General features: G+C 44.7%; 1 protein-coding gene across 1 annotated transcript in view; it reads left to right on the top strand.

Moving 5' to 3' along the window:
- GMPS (guanosine monophosphate synthase) overlaps window positions 1-19,856 on the top strand; it is a 515,861-nt gene that overhangs the window by 288,910 nt on the left and 207,095 nt on the right. Inside the window, exon 12 of the mRNA XM_078667712.1 lies at window positions 139-264. Coding sequence (XP_078523838.1) covers window positions 139-264 — 126 coding nt within the window. The remainder of the gene's footprint in view (window positions 1-138; window positions 265-19,856) is intronic.

Here is a 19,856-nt window from a genome sequence, read left to right as displayed (position 1 = left end):
CTATTCCAAAACAAATATAAAATGTTGATTAGATTATGTTTGTGCGCTTTTCACAAGAAAAAATGTGATCTAAGCTTTCATTGAAAATAATCTCACTGTAGACTAATTACATGTTTTTGGTTGCCTTTTTCATTACAGCCTCATACTTTGTTGCAAAGAGTCAAAGCTTGTACATCTGAAGATGACCAAGAAAAACTCCTGCAGATTACAAGTTTACATTCACTTAATGCCTTTTTGCTGCCAATTAAAACAGTTGGAGTACAGGTCAGTAATTGTTTTGTTTGTACAAAACTGCTACTTTCCATCTGGGCGGCTTGTTGCTGGAATAAATAGCTAAAGTTGAAGAAATTTCATGTCATTTTGTTATTTCCTTTTTTTTTACAGGGGGCATGGTAAATTGAAAGGTTCAAGTCAAGATAATAGAATATATTCATTTTATGTATCAAAAATTATTTTCAAGAAAATATTTCTTCCTCCTAACTCATCCACTCGACGTTCGGCACACCAACCCATTTAAATCACACATTGCGCACGGCATCTGATAGATCTATTTGCAGATTCATCAACTTTTAAATTCTCCCCAGGCACTAGTCTGGATCAGGAAATTTCTCAGCAGCACCGCTGGGGGACGGCATTGTACGTCTCCGGGATGACATTGACTCCGGTCATGATGTTAGTGGAGCCATACAAGTCCCCTCCAGCGCACGGACATCCGTTTCTTCTTTTCTGCGCAGTAACGCGAATCCGGAGAAGTGGATCCTTGGGGCGATTTTTAGACAGCTGAGATACTTTGTGTCGGTGGAACAGTGTGCCTTTGTCTAATGTCTACAGGTTTCAAACCTTGTGGGTCTTGTAGCCGACATATGTCGGTGACAGACCTGCATCCAATATGTATGTGGCGTTTCGGCAAGCACCACAATGCCGAGGATTGTGGCTCCTGCAAGAAACTAAAACCGAAGTAGATAAAGGACCGGCTTTTGAAGTTGATGGCGCATGTGTCACGGTCCTCGAAGACTTACCAGCCTCGGTCTTCATTGTCTCTGGAAGCGCATTTGCGGGATCTATCTAGGAGCTAAAGCCTGTCTGGAGGACGTCTTTCTTCAGGAAAGTCAAAAGGCATTCTCATACGTGGAGATGCCTCTCCCATGGCTCCTCCCGCTCAACGGTTAAGGCCGTACGTGACTCCGCACCGCTTCACCTCCTGTTTCTGGGAGCCAGGGCGTAATTCCTTGCACCTCATCTTTAGTACCATATCTCTCAGGAGCACCTTTATGTCCCAAGGAGGTGAGTGGGGTGCTGTTGGAGGGTTTTTCCTCTGTTACGGTTGAGCTGTTGGAGTGGAGGGGTCGGCGCTGGTTGACGTCAGCTGGCGCCGCTTTGGCGTGGGTCTACAGTCCTTTGGGATCGACATACGACTCCGAAGTTTGATCAGCCGACTCCAACACTGATGTCGGCAGCATTGGTCGAAGTTGCTTCTCTTCCTCCTTGTAGGCGTCATAGATGTCAGATGCGGAGTAGACTATTCAAACTGAGGGGAATATGCAGGTTTCTCAGGCAGACGTTTTGGAAAGGCAGCCTGTATCGATTGAGGCAGGGCCCTTTCAGCCCATTTCAGACATTTATGTGCCTTAGATGGAGGAGAGCTGATTGTCTGCTCTGGGAAGAGGCTAGTGGCCTGGATTCTTCACCAGCTTCAGGATCGCTTTCTTCCCCTTGCCTTGCTGTGGAGGCAAGTTCCTCCTTTGCATACATGCTAAGGAAAGTGGCTGTGTTTTTGAACTTGTCACCTCCTATTGTGCAAAGGTCAAAAGACCCTTTGATTGAGGTCCTTTTTCACGGACAGCCAGGGGAAGCACCTGTTCCATTTGGGGAGGCCCTTTTTGATATTTTGTTAGGTATTTGGGCCAAGCCTGAGTTTGCGGCATCAATGGACAGGGATATTACAAGTAGACACTTGCCTGCGCCTGGGGACCTGGTTCCAGACATTCTTCCACACGTAGCCTGGTGACTCAAGTTGACTTCTTCACAGAATGTAGATTCTATACCGAAGACTCTAGTGGATGGTAAGGAGACTAGGAGTCGTGATGTATGTGGTAAGCACATCTTTACTTCTGCAATTTCAGCCTTGAGATCCACAAACACAGCTTGTGTGATGGGGCGATTTTCCACATGCTTTATGGGATTCACTACATATGTTGCCATCTCTTCTGAATAACCTCCACTCTGAGATTGGAGACTTAAATAAAGATAGTCAGCAGGCTTCTAGGCTTACCATAAGGTGTGGTATGGACACTACAGACTCTGTAGGTCACGTCATGGCATCAGCAGTGGCATTAAGGTGTTGGGTTTGATTGGCAACTTAGGGTTTCTTGGCGGCTGTCCAGTCAACGTTGGTCGACATGCCATTTGATGGTGCCCATCTTTTTGGGAGTTAAGCTGATGTAGTGTTAAAATGCTTCTGTGATAAAGAGAGGTCTTCAGAGACATCGCTTTTTGTTGCTTGTTACTGGTGTAACTTGTCCTTATATTTGAGATACAGGCTATTTCTTTAAAAGCGAGTAAGCTTTGATAGGGCAATTTACAGTTGTTGGTTTGACCACTTGGTGTTCCTGCGAGAGCAGATGTTTTATTCTCAGTACCATTTTTCCCTTTTTCGATCGAGCAGGCCTGCATTCAAAGCAAAGCTTTGATTGCTGTCTGCTTCTAGACCTATTGTCAGCCGTATTTGGGAATGTGGACAAGAGAGGGTGCACGAGCGCAGATTGCACCTCGTGGGCGCGCACGGCGCCGTGCCCCTCTCCTGCCTCGGAAGCTCCAACACGCATTCGCATACCCAGAGACACACACACACACACGAGCACCCATGCACGCACCCATACATACAGAGAACCCACCCCCGCCGTCGCATACACACACACACACACACTGCATACACACACTGCATACACACACGCTCCCCCCATACCTCACCAGAGACACACACACGAGCGCACATACACGCACGCATACAGAGACACCCCCTCCGTCGCACACACACACGCGCGCACACATACACACACGCGCCCCCGCTCCGGAATACAGTCCCACTTACCGCCAATCCGGTGTTCTGTAGCCTCCGCTGGGCTCTCCCTCGGGCATGGGAGCCCCGCGTCACCACTGCTACTCGGGCCAGGAACTCCGTGGGCGCTGATTCGCGCACAAGACGGAAGTCCTGCCCCCACGCTAAGTTTCGTTTTCATGAGTGCGCGCGCACATCTTGTTTTTAATTGGGTGTGTCGAGGTGCATTTACAGTGAACATGGAGGAGAGACCGAATGAAGAAAACACTACGCAGAGGGGATAACTTTCTTTCCTTGTTTTTGCATCATGCTTTCACTTAACGTGAAAGCGATATGCAATTATATACAAACGGCTGCCTTTGCGCAATGCAATAATGTGTTCCGGTGCCCGGCGTGCTCTTCTACTGGCACCACCTCACTGGTGTCTTGCTTGGGCCGGGTCAGCCGTCCCTGCAGCGCCTCTTCACACCCGTCCGTCAGCTAGGCTCGGAATTTAACCAAATAAATTAAAAGGCAGCCTGCTAGCTCTCCACACACTGCCGCACCCACCTTGGCTCAAGCGCCACCACAAGCCAGTTCGGAATTAGTTTTAGTGTGCAAGCTCGTAGATTGCTATTTAGAAAACAATCACGAAGCCGGCCAATTTGGAGCTGTTCGGGTAGGTTTTTAGTAGTTATCGCTCTCCTTAGGTGCAGATGAGATGCCTTACTCGCCACTGAACACTTTACCCGACTTTTTTTTAGTTTTTTAAAAAAAAATCGTTGCAGTTTGTTGGGAAACTGCTTGAAATCCAGGATAAATCTAGAAAACTGCTGCCTACTTCAGGGGAACAAAAGGGGTCTGGAAAGTTAACTTATAAAGTGGCGGTGGAGCTGCACTGGAAGTGAAATGGAGATCTGGAAAAGGTTCTGCTAGCCCCATGTTGCACCGAGCGAGCCCAGATGGTGCTCGCAAGAGAGCGCCGATAGGGATACCACGCTTGTCCATCTGAGTTGTCATGAGTCCCCGCACACAATCTTTCTTTAAATGTATTTATGTATTAAATATATTGCTGTTCCTCAGGCCACGCCACGTGGGCTTCAGGCGGGTTACAGCCTGGTAAGGTGGGATAACGAGCACAGTGCTTTACACTGCGACTGTTTGGTTAGTGTCGGGTATTCTCAGCATAGGGGAGAACGGTTACCGTGTGTATGTCATATTTATTGACCTACATTGGCAATATCTGCCCAAGATTAGTGTCTTTAAAAGTGTCCTGAATGGCAGTGAGTTATTATTGACTGTTATTTCCTCCGTTAGAACATTCCAGAGTTTTGGGGTCCAACGCGGGAATGTGTTTTTCAGCACATTGCTTTTCCTCCTTAGACATTTTCAGAATCGGGTATGTTTTGTTTCTGTGGTTCGCGCCCCTGCAGTGATCATGAGCATGTCTTTTAAGTATGTGGGAATTCATTTGCGTGGGCCCTCTCTCTCTCTGCTCCTTTGACAGCTCTGTAGTGACACGCTCGTGTGTGGACACACACAATAAGAGTATGTTTTCCAACAGTGTCTTCCAAATTCAAACACTTGGCACTACAGCTCTGCAACACTGCCTTCCTGTCTCTTTCTTTTCTTGTCTTTCTCTCTCTCTTCCTGTCTTTCTTTCTCTGTTGCTGACTTTCTCTCTCTCTGTTGCTGTCTTTCTCTCTCTCTGTTGCTGTCTTTCTCTCTCTCTGTTGCTGTCTTTCTCTATCTGTTCCTGTCTTTCTCTATCTGTTCCTGTCTTTTCCTCTCTGTTCCTGTCCTGCCTTTCTCTCTGTGTTCCTGCCTTTCTCTCTCTGTTCCTGTCTTTCTCTCTCTCTCTGTTCCTGCATTTTTCCCTATCTAGTCCTGTCTTTCTCTCTCTCTGTTCCTGTCTTACTCTCTCTGTTCCTGCATTTTTATCTATCTATTCCTATCTTTATCTCTCTATTGCTGTATTCCTCTGTTCTTGTCTTTTTCTCTCTGTTCCTGTCTTTCTCTCTTGGTTCCTGCATTTTTCTCTCTATTCCTGTCTTTCTCTCTAATCTTGTCTTTCTCTCTCTAATCCTGTCTTTTTCTTTCGCTCTCTCTGTTCCTGTCTTTCTCTCTCTATTCCTGTCTTTCTCTCTATTCCTGTCTTTTTTTCTCTCTTCCTGTGTCTCTTCCGCGCCTTCTCTTTTTGCTAGCTGCCATATACCCCGGGGAGCTGTGGACAGAGGCACCAGTCGTCGACCTACAAAAAATGGACTCCTTTGACTCAGTCTCCACCCCACTCACACCCCGCCTGCCGGGAAATGCCTGCTGATATAAATGGCCAATCCGTCCTCGGCGATTGTGCCTCATAAGTGCACTCAGATTTTTAACCTGGAACTGGGCTCGGCCCACAACATGAAAAGTGTTTTGGCCGCAAACAATCAGTTATTCCTCATTACTTTGCTTTGAATTTTGCTATTTGATATATTGACCACATTTCTATATTGTACATATTAGGCCCACGCTATTGACTCTTCAATCTACCACTCTTTACTTTCCAATGGTTGGAACATTTCAAGCAGCATCTTCGCAGATACGATTTAACGCATCAGCAGAAGCTCCCCGCGGGGTCCCAGTCACAGGGAGGAGCTAACGAGACAGCCAAGGGCCAGGAAAGTGAGGCTCATGGAATAGAATGTGAGTGCTGCACCAACGAGACAAGAGCTGTGTGCGTGCCTGTGAGTGCTGAAGAACCCAGAGTAGATAGAGCGTGCCGCCGAGCTAAACGGTTTTGAGACAGTGACCGTCACAGCACTGAGGCAGAAAAGCAAAGTCAGTATGTATCGGAGCGGGAGACAGCGTGAAGTAGCCTCAAGGAAGAGAGAGCAGAGGACCCTTGTAACACTCTAATGTGACAGCAAAGAGAGGTGCCTGCTGCGTGTTACTGTGAAGAAGGGGACACCTCCAGAGCAGGCTTAAGCTACGTACACTAGGTATGGGCAAAGGAAGTAGGGGGGCTGCAGCACCTCAAAAATAAGGTTTGGGGTTCAGAAAATTCTGGAACAATATCAAAAAAATTTGCAATGCAATTGGTCTCGCATTTATGCGACTTTAAGCTATTGACATTGTAAATAACAATAACTTTTATTTATGTTTTGGTTTTTAAAACATAAATAAAAGGCATTGTCATTTACAACGCCAATAGCTCAAACTCTCACAAGGGCGAGACCTATTGCATTGCAAATGCTTGTTTAGGTTGGTATTGATTTAGATGACCGAGGGAGGATTCCCTTTGTCCCTTGGCCTCTGAAGATGAGCTTTGCGCTCAAGCGATTGTTGTCAAGAGACGCGTCTTCTTGTATAGAAGATTTTCTGACACAAACTTCTTTGAAGCAGTTCAGTATGCTGAAATGTGCATGGTTTTGACCTTTCATTGTCTCTCACAGGGACATGTTATGTCAGTGGTAAGTCTGGTATATAAGGATGCTCTGGTCTTTACTCGAGTAATTAGCGTAGCATGGCCTCACTACTCTTGTGGTGTATATATTTATTATGGCGCTGATGGATTCAGGACCTACGCTTTATATTCTTTTGAATACATGTTCTTGTGGTTCATCCTTCATTAAAATCCTTTTGGACTATGTGTTTCATGGCGCAGGTTGCTTTCTCTTTCTGAGCAGACTGCATATCTATATTTTATTATACGTGCTTCACTTTTTGGAAAATTGTGCAAGTAAACTCAGAGTTTATGGTGTATTTTTTGGAAGACACGAGTTAGTGGCCTTCTCTGTGGGAGGGTATAGGTAATTAATGTGTTCATTCCTAGAACATGATGGGGTGAACTCTGTATGTTACGAGGTAGTGATGGAAACAATCTGATGGAGACTTCTAGATGCAGATTCCTTACTTGTTTTCGGTCATACGGTTCATGGTTGGAGTTTTTAAGCTTTACAGGATGCTATTATTCTCTGTCATTTTGGGTATGAATCTATTTTCTCTGTGTTTCACAAGTCCTGGGAAATTATGGCTTTTATTTCTTGAGGCGGGCTTGCAATCAAATTGTGCTTTGTATCACAAGTGTTGCATGCGCTTGTTGCTAACAAGAATACATTTTATATATTTCCTTTTAATGTTTAGTTTTGAGCTTGCCCACTGCTTGGGGTTATGTAAAGACATTCGTACCATGACACTGATGAAGGCCATGCGGGCACAGGCTTTATAGAAACCTGTGGTCCTGCAGTTAATGTGGGCCAGCAAAGTTTTAGGAGTTGTCAGACCACTCTGAGTCTATTGTGACACACTATTACATATAGTATGCATATGTCCAGGTGATGCACCTTTGTGGCAAAAAAAACATTTTTTTTTTTTTTACAACTGGCATAATAGATGAATATCAATATTATATTCAAATCTATTAGTGTCTTTTTAGTTTTTTTACTGTGCGTTATGTAACCTTTGAGTTCTTTATGCCATGGAGGTATTATTGTTTCTTTCTTTTGGTTTCATTCATCTTGATTTAATGGAATGAGTTAAGAGAGTCCTTCTTTGGATTTTATCAGGACAATTTTTTTCTCGGATATCTCTTTATTGTTGTAAAGAATGCAGATTTCATAACTTTTATTGGGCACTTGGACCTTTTGGCCATAGAGTTATTTCCTTTTGAGGACAGAGGATAATGTGTGATAACTAACAGATGATTCTTTAAGAGTTTTTTCCACTTTTCCTTGAAGGGCTGATTCTCTCAGACCTGTAGTGTTGTTTTTCATGTATATGTTCTGTGACAATGATCATGGATTCTATCAAAAGCCAAGCTCTTGTTCCGCTGTTCCTCCGTACATTTGGTCTGTTGTGAGTCATGACCGGCTGGTTCTCTTTGAGAACTTTTGTAGGATTATGGTGTTTAATTCAAAAGTTAAGGAATCTGCGTATAGATGTCTCAATCAGATGTAAAAGTTACTTACCTTCCGTAACGTAATATCTGGTAGAGACGCAGTATAGCAGCAGATTCAGTAACTCCCTGCCCATCCTTCCCACTTTGCAATTGACCTATGACGTAAGAGTTATACCCATTTTCAGTAGTTTTTTTTTATACCGGTGATCATTATCTCAACTTACGTTGGAACTTACTTTTTTTTTTTTTTTTTAAAGCAGCCTGGCACATAGGTTTTGTTGAGAAATTGCCATAACATCATGTTCGAGGCATATGAGCTGCAGATTCTACACTTTGCATTAGATCGCCACCTGGTGTTGGGCTTGGATGATTAGATGTTGTTGTCGTCCTGGAAGAAGTCTTTGTAGTCACGAGATAGGTGACTCCTCGCTTGGACTATAGTGCGCATGGGCATCGGCTCCATCCTTAGATTGTTTTTTTCCGCCACTGGGTTCGGATGAAACTTTTCCGCTCTGGTTCAAAATCTACTTTTCAAGTACTTCGACACTTAATAATTTCTTCAAATTTCACCAAACAACTTTCGATACCAATAAACATCGACTAGACTTTGTCAGCTCAATTCCGGTCGTTGACGCGGGCCGTTGGACCTACCCACGTCGTGAGGCCTACACCTCATGGAAAGGATGGGAAACAGCCTGAATAACGAATTTTTAACAACGAGTGGCCTTAACAACTACTCCTAAACAACGACCTGCAACTGAATCATGACCACCACAACAACTACTACATTAAACAACAAGTCGTTTTTTTTTTCATCACTACGATTTCCCTTTTCGCGAGGTTTCATTAATTTCTTTTCCACCATACTTCTCTATTTTTTGCCAATTTTTCTGTAGCTCTAAGAATGGCTCCACTACGAGTATTTTCCTGTTTGATGACATCATCCTAAAACAGCGTGGCCCAGTTCGCAAAGTAAAAAGAGATTTTCCTGAATAAAACGTCAATACCAGCAATATTTTACATAAATACAAGTCTGGAGATTAACAGTTAGTATCAGTGTAGAAAATGGCATTAAAATCTGAGGTAAGCGTCTACGTGTAAATATTAGTATTGTTAAAAAAGAAAAACACTGTAAGAATGGCATTTTCAAAGATAGCAGGTTTTCATTAACGCCAGTTTCAAAATATGGGTAGATTCGGTTTGCACGTCAAAAGAATTATTTGCGTGGTTCAGTTAAGTCGTGGTTCAATAACTTAGTGGTTAGCATTTGGTCATTGTTTAGCCTTCGTGGTTTAGGCACCCGTGATTTCAGAGGTAGTTGTTTAATCGTACAACCGGAAAGGACGCAATTCAAAAGATGCCCCGAGTGTGGAGCAAAATTTCCACACAGTTACCATCACGAGGTCTGTAACCTGTGCTTATTGCCAGACCACGACAAATCCAGCTGCACAGTCTGTGCATCCTTTAGATCGAAAAAGACCATTCGGGATCGGAGGGCCCGTCGACGCAACATGCAGAGATCAGCGCCGGAACCAGTGGATATCTTCGACAAAGGTCCATGTGTCCCGGAGGAAGATTCCGATGATCTCCAGATCGTATCCGAGGCAGATGACTCCATACCTTCGGGTCAACGTGTGAGTACCACTGCCCCTACCCCAGCCGAAACACCAAAATCGAAGGCAAAGGTCAAGACCGAAAAATCACTTTGAAAGCCCCGCCATCGAGCCCGGCTCTGAAGAAAATAATGAAGCCTTCCGGTAGTTCCATACCAAGCAAACCGCATGTGCCGATACCACCTGCTCCCTCGGCACCAAAACAGAAAGAAGTCCCGGTTCAGAAAGACACTCTGAAACAGTCGACTCCGAGAGACAAAGTGACTCCGAAAACAACGAAGCCTGTTTCCGATGCCCCGAAAACAGCTTCCACTCCGAAGCAGATACCCTCGATGCCGAAACAAACAAAGCCTGCTTCCAATCCTTCCAAGTACAAGAAACAGGCTTCGTATCCAAAGACAGTACCTTTGGTGCCGAAATCTACGCCAAAGGACTCAACATCGGCTCCTAAGGCTAAAGACAAGCAACAAACAGGTTCGGAACCGAAAAGATCGTCGCCTAAGGCTGTTCCTCAAGAAGAGGAGCTTTTCCAACCAGATCCTTTACAAAAAAGGACCTACATTGATCCAGAAACAGGACATGTTTCCACCACACCACACAGGAAGAGCAAGTCAGATATAGCACCTACACCTCCAGTGCCTGTCAAGAAGGACTCCGCCACATCTCCTATGCACCCTTCTTCTCGTGTATCTCCTTCACCTGCCCTGCCTTTAAACATTTCACCTCAAAATTCTCCTCATTCTCCACAACATACACCTCCTCAGGATGTTGAAGATGATGAGTATAGCATGGGGGGAGGGAAGATGAGCCTTTTACCTACCCAACAGGTTCACCAGGCTGGGAGTATCCAAACCCACAGGATGTACCAGATATTCCTGACCCACATATATATCCATCTAAACCTTCTCCTCCAAAAGACAATATTGGGTTTGGACACTTAATTAATAGGGCTGCCATCTATCACAATGTCACCATTCATTCAGATGATGCAGAGCAAGACATTTTACTAGACACTTTTGGACACTCTCAAAAATCTGTGCAAATACTGCCAATGGTTAAAGGAGTCATTAAACATGCACCAGAAGTGTTTAAAGATCCTGTAAGAGCTAGAATCATAAACCCAAGGATAGAGAAAAAGTACAGAGCAGCTCCTGGGGATCCTGCCTACATTAAAGGACAGTTACCCTTAGACTCCCTAGTAGTTTCAAAAGCTAGGAAAAGAGCAAATTCCCAAACATCAGGTGAAGCTCCACCTCCTGATAAAGAATCAAAGATCATAGATGCTTCAGGAAAAAGAATAGCTGCCCAAGCTAGCAATACATGGCGCATCTCTAACACACAGGCCTTTCTCGCAAGATACGACAGGGCTCACTATGATCAGCTAGAGAAGCTCTTACAACATCTACCTGACCAATATAAGGCACAAGCAGATGACCTCATACAAGAGGGTAACCTTCTATCAAATGCCTCCATTAAATGCGCACTAGATGTAGCAGACACTGCATCCAGTGCAATAAACACCAGTGTCCTCCTTAGACGTCACGCGTGGCTACGCATTTCAGGATTTAAGCAAGAGGTGCAAACTACTATCTTAAATCAACCATTTAACCAACAACAATTGTTTGGTCCAGAGGTAGACACAGCACTTGAAAAAATGAAGATAGACACTGACACAGCCAAGTCTATGGGAGCTCTGCAGTCCACCCAAGCAAGAGGCTCCTTTCGTCGCTCCTTCTACAGATGAGGCTCCAAACAAGCTGTGGCAGACAATTCAACTTCCTTGAAAACAAATACACAAACATCCTCTAATAAAGGCTACAGAGGCAACAACAACAAGGGAAGAGGTCGAGGAAATGACAATAATCTAACCTCTCCCAACACAAAACAGTGACTTTCTTCGGCTCCCCAACAGCATTCCACTCCTGTAGGGGGCAGACTAACAGAGTTCCTACCTGTCTGGGATTCCATCACAACAGACAAGTGGGTAAGACAAATTATCCAGTATGGTTACTGCCTAGAGCTTACAGCTACCCTTCCACATATACCACCCAGACAGCGTCCAATGTCCACAGAACATCTAACGCTGCTCCAACAAGAGGTTCTCTTATTGCTGCAAAAAGATGCAATAGAGCTAGTTCCGTTAAAACATCAAGGAACGGGTTTACTCACTCTATTTCCTAATACCCAAAAAGGACGGAAAACTAAGACCAATTCTAGACCTAAGGCCTCTCAATCTGTATATACACTCAGATCATTTTCACATGATCACTTTACAACAAGTGCTCCCATTGTTGCAACAAGGCAATTCCCTAACCACACTAGACCTCAAGGATGCCAACTTCAACATTCCCATACATCCTTCTCACAAGAAGTATCTCAGATTTGTACTAGAAGGACAACACTATCTGTTCAAAGTCCATCCATTCGGGGTCACAACTGCACCACGAGTGTTTACAAAGTGCCTAGCAGTAGTAGCAGCACATCTCAGAAGACAACATATCCACATCTTCCCATACTTAGACGATTGGCTCATAAAAGCCAAGTCATTCAATCAGTGTGTTGAACACACATCTCAAACTATTCAAACACTGCACGACTTGGGGTTTACAATCAACCACACCAAGTCACATCTCCAGCCCTCTCATGTACATCAATACCAAGGGGCTACCATAAACACCAATACAGCTCTAGCTTATCCCAGTCCAGCCCGGATACAGAGCATTCAAGCTTTAGTTACAAGGTTTCAAAACCAACACTCTCTCCCAGCCAGAGTGTTCATGCATTTAATAGGCATGATGGCATCTTGCATTTTTATTGTACGATATGCAAGACTGCAATTTTCCTAGCACTGAAGTGCTTCCAAGTGCACATACAGAACAAAGCTTTCATAATCCGGACGGACAACATGACAGACATGTACTACATACAAAAACAAGGGGGCACACATTCCCTGCAACTGTCCCAGCTCGCACAAAACATTTGGAGATGGGCCATTCCACAAAAGATATATCTGCTCGCAGAACACCTTCCAGAAGTTCACAATCAGATCTGTTAAGTCAACAGACACAACAAATTCACGAATGGGAACTACATTTGCAAGTTCTTCAACCATTCTTTCACAAGTGGGGTCATCCAGACATAGACCTGTTTGCCACAAACGAAAACGCAAAATGCCCCACCTTCGCCGCCAGGTTTCCACACCCGTTGTCCAAGGGCAACACGATATGGATGAACTGGTCAGGCAGATTTGCGTACACTTTTCTGCTAATACCACTAGTGGTACGTAAGCTCAGACAACAGTCTCTCAAACTGATCTTAGTATCTCCCACATCGGTTCGCCAACCGTGGTTCAACACACTGCTAGAACTCTCTAGTTCCACACCAAAAATTGTCTCTGACACCATCCATGCTAATGCAGAACCATGGAGACACGACTCATCCAGATCCATTTCAACTGAATCTGCCAATCTGGCTCCTGAAGTCTTAGAGTTTGGTTACCTTAACCTGCCACCAGCCTGTATGAGGCTCATGGGACCCCTTTTGAACCTTTACACAAATGTGAACTGCAATTTCTCACATGGAAAACAGCTTTCCTCATTGCTGTTACCTCTCTTAGAAGAGTTAGTGAGATTCAAGCTTTCACTATACAAGAACCATTCTTACAATTATACCGTCAAAGTGGTTCTAAGGACTAAACCTAAATTCCTTCCTAAAGTAATTACTCCTTTTCATCCGAACCAATCTGTAGAGTTACCAGTGTTTTTTCAAAACCCAGACTCTGTAGCAGAGCGAGCTCTACACACACTAGATGTCAAAAGAGCTCTTCTCTATTACATCGATAGGACCAAATCCTTCCGCAAAACAAAGGAACTATTTGTAGCTTTCTCTCCACCACATAAAGGCAACCCCATTTCTAAATCAGGAATTGGAAGGTGGATTGTTAAATGTATACAAATATACTATCACAAGGCAAAACGCACATTAACAGTTCCTCCTACAGCGCACTCCACACGCAAACTAGGAGTCTCCATAGCTTTCTTAGGAAACATTCCCCTAGAAGACATCTGCAAGGCAGCAACATGGTCTACAACACACACCTTCACTAAACACTATTGTGTTGATGTGTAAGCCAAGCAGCAAGCTGCAGTAGGCCAAACTGTCCTCAAAACTCTCTTTCAAACTACTGCAACGGATACAGGTGACCACCGATAGGGGAGACACTGCTGCACAATCGATGCAAAGTATAGAGTCTGCAGCTCATATGCCTCGAACAGAAAATGCTACTTACCAGTATGCATCTGTTCTTGGCATGTAGAGCTGCAGATTTCTACACGCCCTCCTTCCTCCTCGGGACCGGTATCTGTTCCAGGTTTATCTTAATTAGATAAACACGCATGGACATCCCTTCTTTCTTTCTACTAACTCCATCATTTCCCATCATGGCGAAAAACAATCTACGGATGGAGCCGATGCCCATCCGCACTATTGTCCAATGGAGGAGTCACCTATCTCGTGACTACAAAGACTTCTTCCAGGACGACAACAACATGCAATCATCCGAGCCCAACGCCAGGTGGCGATCTAATGCAAAGTGTAGAAATCTGCAGCTCTACATGCCAAGAACCGATGCATACTGGTAAGTAGCATTTTCCATCCAAATATGTGCGGTCAGTAGGGCAGCCGGCGTTTTCTCTTTCACACTGGATTTAACACCAGTGGGCTATATTGCTTTATTTGTTCTTTCTTTGAAAGTATCTCTTTGATATCTTCATACATTGTATTGTCACTTTTAATATGTCACGTATTGTGTTTCAACAAACAGCTTGGTCTTGTTTTTATAGGTTTTGTTTTGCTATTACCATGCCATTTATTACCATTGATGAATGGATTATAAAATGTAATGTTTTCTTCCCTTACATGAGGGATATTCACCAAGGCACAGCGTTTCATGTAGCCGTGTGTTTTGTTGATTCTTTTGGGGTTTTCTTTAAAAACCAGGTCTGGTATTAACATACCACTTGAAGTTTCATCTTTATTAATGTTTAAAAGAGTTTTCATCTTTTTGGCACACTGCTTCTATCACAACCAGTTTCTATAGTGACTCCTGTTCGGGCACGGAATGTTTCAGAGAAGAAACTGACGTCCGTGCTTTGAAGGGCACTTGTATGGCTCCACTGACGTCATGACCGGAGTCGACGTCACCACGGAGCCGTACGTTGCTGTCCCCTGGTGCACAGAGGTACTGCTGAAAAATGTCCGCATTTCGACTGGCGCCTGGGGAGAATTCAAAAGTTAATGAATCTGCGGCTAGACTGTGGCTCTACCAGAGATTACGTTACTAAAGGTAAGTAACTTTTACTTATAGGCTCCTGGAAATGCACATTTTGCTATCAAACTCTAGCTTTACATTTTGGGTAAAATAAACTATCCCCCCCCCCCCTTCCTGCCCCCCCCACACACACTTTTCACTATTTCCCTAAAAAGGTACTGTTCTTGACTTCAAGTGCTAGCTTTCATTTGAACTAAATACACATTTGGTCCTGAACATCATCCAGAACATGCATTTACCAGTGCCTCAAGATGATTCATTCTGTTCCACATGCCCATATATGTGGATCAAATGCTTGGTTCTGTCTCGCATGCCCAAATGTGACCATAGCATGCCAGGAATCACCAGTATTCTACAAGGCTGACTTATTTGCCAAGGGTTGCCACCAGATTGCCAGAGCTACCATTATACCTGGGTAGCTATCTTTATGCCAAGAATGTCCATAATATTGACATAGTGTCAAGAATATATGTGGTGGCTTCAGAGGATGGCCACTCTTATGTCATGGTTGCCTTGATCAGGCCACGGACGGCAACAATGTTATTACTGGCCATGCTGATTCCAGGGCCTCAATTATGCTATAACCAGACATCATTTTGCCAAAGAGGGCCACAGTGTTTTAGGGTGGCCATTATTGTCCAAGGAATATTCTATCATGACTTTGGTAATCACCAGTGTGCAGAGGATGGGTAAATGTAAGCAAAGGATGCTCAAAATGTATCAAACATAGCCACCATTATGCTGGGAGGGCCGTTAAATAAGTTAGGAAATGTCAATATGATGCCAGGACTACTATTGTTTTTAAACACACTTCAATATTAACATATCCGTCATTACAACAAGTACAAGGACTGTTGAAATCAGAATTTCATAAGTGTCATCAAAATCAGTCGGTTGTCAAATTCCAATGACCTACAGGAGCAAGAGGACCATTAATTTTAAGGGTTGGCGAACATTATGCCAGAGTGATCATGTTAATGCCAGAGATGGCCATGGGTTGTTACTGTTGGCTCCACTACCAAGGTCGCGCCCATGCATACTCTTGCAAATAAATGTGCTCACATATGCACACATTTGTATGCAAAGACATATGTGACAAATGTTACAGCCCCCCTTTTTTTTTAAACATATTTTATACGTTTTTTATTAGCGAACCATACAATTATTCCAAGACCTTTGTTACATAACCATGTATGACAAGGCATCCCAACACAAAATCCACAATTTGCATAGGTATGTACATGAACTGCCAGCTTTACATCACTTATTGTACATTCAGACATATGTGTATTATCGACATTCTAGTGTAAGGCGGTACAAAAAAAAACCGAAATAACACCCCAACTTCCCCCCTCCCCTAAGGTCACGGTCTCTGTCCGTCCATTACACGCTGCATCTACAACACAGAGGGAAGTGTCATCAGTAAAAGTGTCTGGTCCGCATACACAACATTGCACCACGTCTCAACCTTGCTCTTCGGCACACACATTGCATGAGTCACTTCCGTACCGAACATCCATTACCTAGGTCACAGAGTCCAAACCATGTGATCGCATCCCCTCTAACCTAACTTCCCATTCAAGGGAGATCGGGTTTTTACGCAGGCCTCTGATTTCTTCTCTGCGTAGTACCGCACCTTCTGCGCTGCCTCAGCGTAAAACTTCTGTGTGCCAGGCACGCACTTCCGGGGGTTTACGAGATTTCCACCTCATAGTTATATTTCTAATAGCCAGTATAAATGCAAGGTTTGCAAATCGGTGTTGCACTTTATGGGTAGTAGCATGAGTATGGAGCCCCAAAATGCACTCCCCCAGTGATTCAGTAATGGCAAGCTGCGAAGCCGACTCTGTCATGTGTTGTACTGTATCCCAATAACCCCGTATCTTCGGGTATTCCCATACCATGTGTATAAAGCCGCCCCTTCTAGGAGACACCTCGGACATAAGTGCTGTGTTTTGGGAAACATCTTGTCCAGTCTATTCGGGGTTAAATATGCACGGTGTAGCACCATTGTTTGAATACATTTGAATTTGGCATTGCGTGGGATCTTTCTGGGGTGTTCCAACACTATCGACCATTCCTTCTCCGACATTTCTATTCCCATATCTGATTCCCACAGGGTTTTCAGCGTTTGCAGGGAAACCCTCGTGTGTGTACTAATACCAGCGTACAGCCATTTAATCAGATGACGCCCTCTGCCGATGTAATATACCATCTTAATCAATTGGTTCTCAGGGGGGGGGGGCTGTTCTCTGTGGGGCCCAACGCATCTTAATAAATCTAATCAGTGATGCATGTATTAAGTACAAATGCGCCAGGGCGCCAGCCTGGTTCACAAACGAGTCATGGTCCATTAGCGTCTCTTCCCCAAACAAGTCCGCCACCGTACTAATATCCGCATCTAGCCAGGGTATCAATTTGCATTTCGTAAGCCTACCATTTGGTTGTGTGATTCCTAATAATGGTATATTCCCGCGTACCTTTGCGTCGTGTGTGTATATTGCAACGCTGCTCTCCAGCACCGTAATTCCGTCTGCAGTAGTGGAGGAAGGTCTGTTGGTGTCCTGCTACCCGGCAACAACAAAGCGTGTAGTGCCCCACTATCCAGGTCTGTGGCGGTATAATCGATTTCTTGCAGGTTACGTCCCGCCGTCCATTACGACAACCACTGCAGCTGACCGGTATAATAATAGGCACGAAAATCTGGTACTCCTAAGCCACCCGCCCTAGTGCTGACTTGTAGCTTTTTGAGGCTAATACGTCGCCGGCCCTTACCCCAGATGAGATCTGTAACCAAAGTGTTGAGCACACTAAAGGTGTGTTGTGGTACGATCAATGGCCGATTCGTGAAATAATATAGCCAGTGTGGCAAAACAACCATTTTAGCAATAGCTGCTCTGCCAGTTACAGAGAGCGGTAACGCACTCCAAAAAATGACACTAGATCTCAGTGCTCTAATCGCCTTGTTCAGATTGCCCTCCAACATGTCTTCGGGCTTCCTATATATTTGTATGCCTAGATATCTAAACGTCGACCGTATGACATGAACATTAGTGCCTCCGATATCTACTTCCGCAGTGCCCTCCTGTTCCACAAAGAAAAATGCATGTGTTTTTGTGGTGTTTATAGTCTGTCCCGATATAAGTTCAAACCTGTGAAACGTCTCAAACACCGGGCCCATTGGTTTGTTGAGGTCAGATATATACATGAGGATGTCATCGGCATATGCCGAAAAGAAGTGAGTTGTTACACCTGTTCGTATCCCCCAATCTAAGAAATCCTGTTGCAACTTTAGCGCCAGTGGCTCTAATGCTAATATAAAAAGAAGGGGGGACAACGGGCAAACCTGTCCCGACCCTTTATGTATGGTATATTCTTCCGATATATGATCACCCATTCTAGTGCGTGCCGTGGGGGCGCTGTATAATATTTGTATCCACTTTATGTATACTGTCGGTATTCCAAATTTTCCCAGTGCCTGGAACATATATTCCCAGTGTATGGAGTCGAAGGCCTGTCTTACGTCAAGTGAAAGACACCCGGCATGTGGATAACGCTTCGGGCCTCCGTTAGCAAATAATGTAATTTCCATATGTAAAGGGAAGTGCTGCGCGCGGGCAAAAATCCCGTTTGGTCTATATGTATCAACTTTGACAGATGCCGGAGCAGTCTGTTTGCTAGTACCTTACTCCGTATTTTGTAGTCCGTTGACAACAACGATAATGGCCGGTAATTTGCCATATCCGTGTGGTCTCCTCTCGGCTGAGGCAGTGCAATGACCAAGGCTTGGGCCGTCGTAGTAGGCAGTGAGCCCTTTTCCCATACCTCTTTATATAGATCTACTAAGTGGGGCACCAGAGCCTCTGCATATGTGTCATAGAACTCAGCGGGGAGCCCATCAAGTCCAGGTGTTTTATTGCGCGGCAGCCCTTTTAGTGGAACTCTGATCTCATGAGATGTAACATGTCCTATAAGACCCTTCCGTAGCGGTTCTGGAATTGTCGGACAAGTTAGGGTGGATAGAAAATCCACAGTATGGTTCTCAGTGGGGGAAGCAGGTACCCCATATAGCGTGTCATAATAGTCGCCGTGTTGATCTCCCCCTGAGTGATAATTATGTCTTCATTGTCTTTAATAATCCGAGGTATGACCACCGAAGGGGGGTCATCGCGTATAATGCGAGCCAATAATGCTCCCGCCTTGTCGGCCTCGCTGTGAGCATGTTGTGTGATTGTCGTGTAGTCTATGACCCTCAGGGATTCCAACAATTCCGCATGACGGATTTGCGCCTCTTGTAGAGGGCCTTTTTTGCTCCGCATCCGCAATTGCCTCTTTTTCTAGCTTGCCCAATGTCTCCTCCACCTCCACTAACGATTTGTGCAGTTCTTGCCGTGCTCCCACCGTCGTACCAATAGCCTTCCCACGTACCACCGCCTTAAATGCGTCCCATTCTATCAGTTTGTTCGTTGCCGTAATACTGTTGTCTATAAAATAGTGTTCAATAATGGTAGAGAGGGTGTTTCGAAATACTTGGTCCTCCAGGAGTTGTGGCCAGAGGCGCCATGTTGGGACCGGTGTGGGTACCCTACCCCAAGTAATGATGGATTCCAGAGGGTTATGATCTGAGAAGGTCTTGGGGAGATAAGAGGAGTCAGTCACCTGCATTGCTATCCCGCCGGAACAGAGCAGCCTATCTATTCACTTGTGGAGGTCGTGGACCGCAGAATAATATGAGTATTCCCTATGCAGTGGAAGTCGCATTCGCCATACATCATGTAAACCCCACCCCTCTGTCCATCTCAGTAGTGCCTCGGCTTGTTTATGTACACCAGTACCCTGTATTGGTGGGTGCGACCTATCTAAGGACACATCTAGTACTACATTACAATCACCTCCCAATATCCATGGATATGCCTCCCAACCCGTTAATGCCCCACTCAACGTATTCCAATAGTGGCCTTGCTCGTAATTAGGGGCATAGAAATTTCCCAAGAC

Source organism: Lissotriton helveticus, chromosome 11 (genome assembly GCF_964261635.1).
Source record: "Lissotriton helveticus chromosome 11, aLisHel1.1, whole genome shotgun sequence".
Lineage (NCBI taxonomy): Eukaryota > Metazoa > Chordata > Amphibia > Caudata > Salamandridae > Lissotriton > Lissotriton helveticus.
The sequence above is the reverse complement of the archived record's forward strand: the minus strand, read 5'-3'. Positions and strand labels throughout refer to the sequence as shown.